The sequence below is a fragment of the Limulus polyphemus genome, unplaced genomic scaffold, assembly GCF_000517525.1.
Source record: "Limulus polyphemus unplaced genomic scaffold, Limulus_polyphemus-2.1.2 Scaffold1279, whole genome shotgun sequence".
In the NCBI taxonomy this organism is placed as follows: domain Eukaryota; kingdom Metazoa; phylum Arthropoda; class Merostomata; order Xiphosura; family Limulidae; genus Limulus; species Limulus polyphemus.
Window position 1 is genome coordinate 16,353 of NW_013666889.1, and position 8,949 is coordinate 25,301.

At 30.5% G+C, this 8,949-nt stretch overlaps 1 protein-coding gene across 4 annotated transcripts in view; it reads left to right on the forward strand.

Moving 5' to 3' along the window:
* The window catches only part of LOC106462908 (prostaglandin reductase 3-like), a 21,279-nt gene extending 14,036 nt beyond the window's left edge, over positions 1 to 7,243 (forward strand). For 3 of the 4 annotated variants that reach the window (XM_022390314.1, XM_013922875.2, XM_022390315.1), the window contains exons 7-11: positions 1,436 to 1,510; positions 2,732 to 2,803; positions 4,827 to 4,988; positions 5,202 to 5,387; positions 6,716 to 6,949. In XM_022390314.1, the coding sequence (XP_022246022.1) occupies positions 1,436 to 1,510; positions 2,732 to 2,803; positions 4,827 to 4,988; positions 5,202 to 5,387; positions 6,716 to 6,766 (546 nt within the window). In that variant the 3' untranslated portion in view covers positions 6,767 to 6,949. Of the gene's footprint in view, positions 1 to 1,435; positions 1,511 to 2,731; positions 2,804 to 4,826; positions 4,989 to 5,201; positions 5,388 to 6,715 lie in introns of all 4 variants that reach the window. The other variant, XM_013922874.2, reaches the window with a different exon arrangement.
* Positions 7,244 to 8,949: the final 1,706 nt, after the last annotated feature.

The following is an 8,949-nucleotide window of genomic DNA, read 5'->3' on the forward strand; positions in this document are numbered from 1 at the left end:
CACACACACACACACACACACACACACACACACACACACACACACACACACACACACACACACACACACACAAATAAACTATGTGTATTTTGTTTTTTCCCAATAAATATGATAAAGGAAAAATACCCTTTCTTTTACTACTAATCTCATATAAAAGACAGACATTTTCTAATTCTGGTATTAACTTTCCATACATAGTTTTGATATATAAAGGACAGTACAAGAATGTGCATTTAAATGTATCCTGGGGTGTAGTAATATTATATAAGGTCCAACTGGGCTTCCACATATTCTTAATGTTAAACCTTTGGCAACAACAAAGACTTGCTGTTCTGTTAAAGACACAGGATAAATTACTTCTTTAAACAGATTTCTATGTTACTTTACTGACACTTCAGCAGAGCACATAATGTACAATTTTCAAATAAAAAAAAAATGTTTGTTGAATTTTGTATATTATTCTCTGTAAAATACATTTTTTTTTCTTATCTGACTTGTAAGTACACATATTTTTCATTTGTAATCTCAATGTGAAATATATGTTTTACATCATTCCAACTGTGAATTATCTCTTTCCAGTACAATAACTCACCTTCACACATACAAAATACTATTTCCTTCATACATCTGTTGCTTAATCATCCATGTATGACTAGTTATTAGAACGTGTATTTCTGAATAAATATTACATTGAACATTACAGAATATCCAGTGTTTTTTTTCTTTAATATACTAACTATGTTAAGGTTGTGTTAACTGATATAAAACTATAGCTCAAATCTATAGTAAAACACTTCAATTTCTAATATTTGTTTCAAATAGTAACTCATGTTAGTCAGAATTTATTTAGCAAAAACATTTTAATTTCATTTACATATGAAGCATCAAGGTAGCTAGCTTATATAGGAAAAATAATTGTTTTACTTTCAAGTATAAACTAAGCACCAAAGAAGCTAGTTGTATTATATTTGAAATGTTGAGATAATCAAGTCATTCTGAAAAAATTGCATTTTTTGTATATTAAATTTCAGTTATGAACTTGTAATAGTGTGTGTGTGTAAAATAAGAAAAGACATTTGAACACATGCTTGGGCTTTTTTTGTTTATAATGTTTAGAATTCAAAATATTGATTAAGTAAACAAGAGTTTGTGGGTTTAAATCTTAAGTAAGATAAGAACGCCAATGTAATATTGACTTCTGTTGGCTGATATTCCAAAAATAATTAGTTTCTGTTAGATAATATTATACATGGGGCTTTAAGTTTTTTAGTTTAGTATAAGTTTTAATTAGTAAGTTGATGATATTATGTTTGAGTACAACTAAAAAAATCTGTATTTTGTTGTAATTTCATAACAGTTAAGTAGATGTGTCAATATATAGAAATGTAGTTAAAAGTATAAGTTATTTATATTGGGTAATCTTGTTGCTTTCAAGGTTCAGTGGGCCAAAAATTATGGTTGTCATGTTATTGCTATATGTTCATCAGAGGAAGAAGCAGCATACTTGATGGTGAGTGAGTGAACATGTATCATACTAGTGTAGCTCTTTAGACCATTGAGGAAAATGTGTTTTATACTATTACAGTGCTTGTCTTCAATATTTTGTGTACATCATGTTTTCTGACTTTTCTTCTGTTTTCTCTTTTGCATCAAAAGGCCCTGACATTTTGCTACCAGTGTACCATTGATGTTTTTTACTAAATCTAAAATTGACTGATTATTGTAAAATCAGTCTTAACAAGGTTCTGTTATTTACAAAGATAGTGAAAAAAAAGTTAAGCCACATTCTAAAACACTAGTGATCCAAGATTTTTATGAATTTTTATACTATATTTACACACAACCATTCAGACAAGATATTGAATAGTAAGTATATATGCTGTTTTTTACTCACCATATAAATCAAAAAATAAAACTATTTCTTAGAAACCCTAGTCTGAAATTTTAATGTTTCTTAGAAGAAAAATGTTTTGTATTGATGAAATTGTGACAAAAAATTTCACAGCATTTTTTGCCATACATATAGAAGGTGAATTCTTGTTTATATATCTTTACAGTATATACATATAATGCATAATAATTAGAGTAAGTAATTATCTGAGTGTGTATGAAGGCCCTGAATATAAAAATGTAGTAAAAATAAAATAGTGTCAAACAATAAACAGCTGACAAATGAAATAAAAAATGGAACAGTATTGGTACCCAAACTGAATTACAAAGCACAGTAATGTGTATATTCATTAATTTTTGTGTTTGTTTCTTTACTTTCAGAAGTTTTATGAAACATTAAGCTCTTTTTCTATATCTTGATACTAAACATTTTTGTAATTAAAAAGAGTTAAATATATATATTTTGTACATACTCATAATGATTAGACTTTGCTCTTAAATTCAAATTTACATTTGAAACTTGCTGTTGAAATGTACATATTGCCTAGTGAACTGGCGAGTTGTCTGTTTCAATAATTTTCAGCTGTTCATGACCTCCAGTGTTTTACTGAACATATGTCATGTATTGTTAAACCTAGACAAAAATAGTATTTTTAAAGGAATTTTAATTAAATGTGAATAAAATAATTTTGATAAGTAATCTGTTCTGATTTGAATCTTTACTTGTCGTTTTTAATTAAATTAACACTATTATCTTATTTATTACGTTGAGTTGATGATGGGAAAACCTAAAATATGTTGCATATAAGATTTGTCATTGATATGAATTCTATTTCATTAGGCTTTAGGATGTGACAGAGTGATTAATGATAAAGAAGAAAAAGTGGGGGATGTTTTGAAAGAAGAATACGCAGTAAGCTGAAAGTTTTCCAAATATAGGGTTTATGTTTTACTGTTTTTGATGGAAGATATGATTTACTATTTTTATTTTTTGTTTTCTACTTGTGCCTGCTGCAACTAAAAAAATTAAACAAAAATCAGACACTGTTCAGGCAGAATTCTAAGGCCTAAAGGTAATATATTTTAAAGTTACATTTCAGGATATAAAAAATATTCACAACATAATTTAACTGACATAACTAACAGTGAGCCTGATAAATATTCATGTATGTAAGTATATTTCAATATTTCACAAAACAGGTTATCTATTAAAACATGAATTTGATATGTATTACAAATGGTTTAATTTTTATCATTAAATCTTTCTCCTATCAGAAAATTGGACTATTTGCTGGTAGTTATTAAGCTAAATCCTTCAGTTGCTACCAGAAGTGAGTGGTTTAATTAGGTTTCAGACCAGGTTTCTTATTAAGTATTTCTGAAGATTTAAAGTATATTTGTCTTTAAAGTTTTCCTGTACTGAAAAGGCTAATTAAACAATGATTTGTTGTAGTTTTGAGTTTTTGCTACTGTGCCAAGATTAATAGTTATACAGATACTTATATGGTGCACTTAAATCAGAATTGAAAATGGACCAGGACACTTGATCTGGTGCTTTTAAGTGTTAAAAATATTTGTTTATTATGCATCATATGTTTGTGGTACAAGTTTTTTTCATTTTTTGATTTTTATTTAAATGAATAGTCAATATAAGCACACAGACAATTTTTAATTTCCAAATGGCATTACTAAAGTGAAAGACAATTCTCCCTAGAGAAAAATAAAATTCATATGATAAAATTCTTGTTCCTTGTTATTATATCTTTTTTTTTGCAACTTAGGTTTTCACTGATTTTAAAAATATTCTCCACTATTGCTGTAACATCTGTCAAGCATAGTAATATTTTCTCATTATTATGATTTTCCAATAACTGTTGAAAAAGCACGAAACATGCTTCTTGAATATGATACATTTATTTCTTGTTTCTGTAGATAGTTCCATCTTTTAGTTATTCAGTTTGAGCACTTGACCAACAAAGTACTGTTTCTTCTTCAGAAATGGAGAGTACTTCATCAAAAAGTGTGGAAATGGTATTGTCAGTTTTGAAACTGACCACTTTAGATAACAGCTTAAGAGTTAAGTTAGCATTAATTAATAGGTAATATTTAAATATTTTGCCAATCAGAAATAAGGTATTCTATGTGACTGGCGGGTGTAACATATAACAGTTTTTTTATTTTTACAAATGCAAAGATGCATAATTAATTTAACATTACCTACAGTTACAAGATGGGGAATTATGATCTTCTATCCAAATGCTAAATGCTGTCCTGGTTATTAGTAACAGAGTTAGTTATACAGTGACATGTAGCTTCATCAACACTCAGTATATAGCGCAGGATGTGCAGGCCCTCTCAGAGGTTCAGAGAGGCCTGGGTCACTCCTATCTTTTAAGGCCTCTGGCTATAATAAAAGTAAAGAATGATGACACCTGAAAACAAAATAAGACAATCATTAGTCCAAAAGAAAAGTGAAACATAATTTGAATATTTTTTAATTTAACATATATTTATCAACACTATATAACATTTAATCAATGGTTTTATAGCCTTTTTCTGTGCATAAAAACAAATAGCAAAACTTAACAAATTCACAAAAATAACAAGTGCCTAAATTTGTGGCCTCCTATGAGCTTGAGGCTTGGGTCAAATGCCCCTCCTGATCCCCTTCTAATTGGCTGTAAGGATGTGTGAAAAAAACTGAACACTTAACAACTTTCAGCCCAAGTGATCTTAACATATACAGCATTAATACTGTATTAAAACTATTAATTTTTGAACTGAAAGTGAATGAATGTCTTACAGTTTACTCAAGGCCAAATTTCAACTCCTAAAGTTCTTGTGAGATTTCAATATTTTAATTCTAATAACAAAAAAATATGCTTTTGTTTGAGTGTTTGCTAATTTGTTTATGGTAGAATGTTTTGTTCTTTTAGGATGGTGTAGATGTTGTTTGGGAAACAGTTGGAGGGGAAGTGTTTCTAACCTTACTGAATAATCTGGCTATAAAAGGTCGAATGATCATTATTGAATGTATTGCCAGTAACATGATGGATGAAGTTAAGAACTCACCCAATATAAATGAACTATTGGAAAAGGTATTGTTTGCTTTGTTTTATTTAAAGTTAACTTGAATGAAAACAAATTTTCAAGTCACAAATATTTGCCATATGTTACTTTTTAAATGTTTCTGTAATAAACATTTCTAAAAACATTGATCCAATTTTTTTTTTTGTCAGTTGGTCGTAAACTATTGTTGTGTTCATAAATTTCTATTACTTGTTTTTTCTGAATTTCGTTTTGTTTTACAGTTGAATTCAAATTCCCAGTGTGTTCGTGGGTTTTCATTATTTCATTACTCTGAGTATATCCCAGCTTACCTTGGTCAGTTGATTCCAATGTTAAAATGTGGAAAGATGAAGGTGCACGTTGACAATGGACAGCAATCAATTGGAGTGTTATTTTCTGGTGTGGAAGGAATTATAAAAGGTGCAGAGGTGAGTGAAGTTTGTTTATAGATTACAGTGAATTATTTATTGGTCAAAGAACCTTTTTTTTTTATCAGCTCATTAATGAAATTGTTATAATGCTAGCTTTAGGCCCTTAAGCATTAAACTTAAATTCCTGGTTGTTTTTTTTTTTTCACAAAACATAATAAGTAGCAGGGGTGTTGGTAAAGAAGGGCTTGCTAGGACTGAAGCTACCTCCAAAATGTGAATTAGCCTCCATGTAGCCCCCACACCCAATGTACAATGCTAACAGTCAAAGCTGGTTCACTTCCTTAATAATGCACTTTGTGTGCACGCAAGATGTACAGATCAATCCCCTCACTTATTTTGTGTATCCCCCCCCTCCCCCACTGGTAAGTAGTAATATTTTGGATAATGCAGAAGGAATGCTAAAATATTACCTTATCATTGGAAGGTTTTAGTCTTGCATGTTTCCAAGAATACTAGTTTTATGTATGGTTTTAAATGTAAGAAGGAGAATGTTTGTTGATTAAACAGTACAAACCCTACCTCTGTGTATGTGTGTGAAGAGATAGTGCCATGCCACTGATTATAATAACCCTCATTCTCAATTAGTTTCTCATACAGCAGCAGATTTAAAGTTGGTACAATTAGGGCAATGCACCGATGGGTCCCTCATATTGTGGGACCCCAAAGTAATGCAAAAAAACAAAAATTTCTATACCTATATAGCTGAGTATGGATGGGCCCCATAAGAAAATTACATCAAGTAGTTTGAAGTGTTAAAAACGCCTATGTTCTCGTATTTACTTTACAGCTCTATTTTATAAGTAGTAACATAGGCACATTTTTAACTAGATAACTAATAAGTGCACAGTTGTAATATTTGTTATTTAGGTTTTTTTCATAATCAAAGTATGTATGTAGTAATTAGAAGTTGGAACCACTTTCATGATAAATCAAAAGATTCTTATATTAACCCAAACATCTACTGAAGCTCTAGTTATAGCAAAAACCATTCTGTGGTCTTGATCTGTGAACACTTTAAAGAAATGTTAATAACTTCTCATTCAAATTCATAAGCATTAGACAAACATCTGCTGATTTCTTGAAATCTGCACTTAGCTAAATGGATGTTTCACAGGTGTAGATAAATTAAAACTGTTGTATTTTCTCATCCTTTTATGCTGTGAAAGAAATAAAGCTTTTACATTTTAAATGGGTTTGATCAATGATTTGTTTAGATGTATGAAATTTTAAAATTGTATTCTATATTAATATCTATCCTATTTTATATCAAAAATATTAGTGTCTTGCAAAGATGTTTGTATTAACCAAGTTTTGTTTTATTTTAGCACCTTCATAATGACGTAAGTATTGGGAAAGTTGTTGTTGAGATGCTGTAAAAAACAGAGTTGACTAAGAAGAAGGTTAATGAGAATTAAAATCAAAACCAGGAACTTGGGTGACTAATCACTGTTATGAAAAGAAAATATCACACAAGTTAGAACACTAGTTGAGCATTGGAAAGATCATATACTTGAAAACCATAACCAAGTTAAAAATGTTTGTTTAGTAAAATTTTGTGTGAATTTAAGGGTAGATACACCAAGTTATTTGCTCATTACAAAATAAGGGATATATCAGTTGATCTGAATTTAAATTTGTTACTGCCTATATGCAGTGTGCAAAAACACACAATTAATGCAGAATTTTTAGCATTATTTTATATTATGAATTGATCTCCATTTAAACGTGTTATATCATAAAAGTAAGTAATTTTGTATTTAATAGTATTTTCTGGTTTAGTCTACTGTTTGGCATGTAATATTTTAAGTAAACTCATTCTAAAAAGATATAACATTGGGTTTGCTTTTTATTCAGTTTATTATATGCTGATTTATTTTTATAAAGTTTTGTAAGTAAATTCTTCAGTAAAACTAGTAATATTATTATTGTATTTTGAAGTTGTTATATAATTTGTACAAAAAAGAGAAAAATAATAAAATGTTACCACCTATGCAGTGTCTTGATAAAGTATGTATATTTACATGAATATTTCACATTCATGTACTATGATATGTGATTTATACAAGTTTAAGTAGTTGATAATAGTTCTTTTCAAGCAAAACCATCATAATACATTTGTATGTTTGACAAAAACCTAATAATTTAAAACATGCAACGTATGTTGAGATGGAAATGCAGATTATCATGTAACTGACATGTGTGAAAAATTATTAATTTTTGAAGTCTCTTTAGTATTTGTAGGTTATAAGAACAAATAATCAAACTTTGGAATTCTAGCTGTTATTAGCAAGCTTGAGCATAAGATTGAGGAAAGCACTAGGCTTTTATAAAATATTGAAATAGTTAATATAGATGTGAATATATGAGTTAAGATAATTTTAAGGAGGTAGAGCATCAGTCATTTGAAATTAAAGTACAAAGCCTACTAACAAATAGATACTTGAAAATACAATGTTGTATATGAATTATTCTCAATGTATAGATACAGGTGTAATTCAGTAAAGACTACACAATACAAATATCTGTACCACAATCGAAAAAGAATTCTTGGAATTAACTTTATTTCACAAAGTGACAGGTAATTGATGGGTTGGTTATCAAATCAGTGAGAAAAGACCAGCTCACTTGCTATACCTCCACTTACAGTGAAGAGGGTGACAATGCAGTTCCAGTAATTTAAAAAAAAAAAATGCACTTTTTGCACAACCCAGGTGCCCAAAACTAACATTATGAACTCTTTCTACTTTGAGAACTCTGGAGAATGACCCTCATCAAACAGACATTGTGGATGTTGCAGAGGTACAATATACCATAACACCATCAGAAATTACATCTTAATAGCATGGGTTACAATGGTAAAGTACCTACATGGAAGCCACTCCCAACTCCAACCAGTGTTGTTTGCCAACAGCACTGGGCACTGTGATTTTTTTCAACAAGTAGAAATTTGCACACTTCTCAGAGAGCAGACACTTTTATTTGCAACTATCCTCCAAGGAACATTTGTTAAACTGTGATCCCCTTGACATGGATTCTTGTACGTGGTGAGGGGACCTCCCATGGAAGGTTCTGTATTTTCAATTACCTCTTCTGGGATCTAAACATCCACCCATGTATTTGCTGTATGTGGTGACCCGTGAAGGGGAGGAGAGGATCCTGGTGGTTGAGTGGTGTCTGTGGTGCTGCAACACACCACTTTGGCCTTGAATTCCTGTAGATGGGTGGCCATCTCCGAGTCAGAGATCCTTGCTGGTTTCTCCAGCCAAGGAGTTTCAGCAGTTCGAAGGATCTCCACTTGTCAAAATGGAATTATGGTACCAACCTCTGTTGTTATTTTGACATTTTCATCACCACGTCCACCTGCTGCTCTAAAGGCAGATTATTGGAATTGTAAGGTATGGCTGTATATTCCTAACCCTCTCTGATGTTTTCAGTGCCAGTGGTTCGGTCATTCAAAGACATCTTGTCGTGGTTCTATGATGTGTGCTCATTGTGGTGGCAATGACTACGACACTTACGAGTGCAAATAGGACCCTCACTGTTTGAATTGTAATGGTTC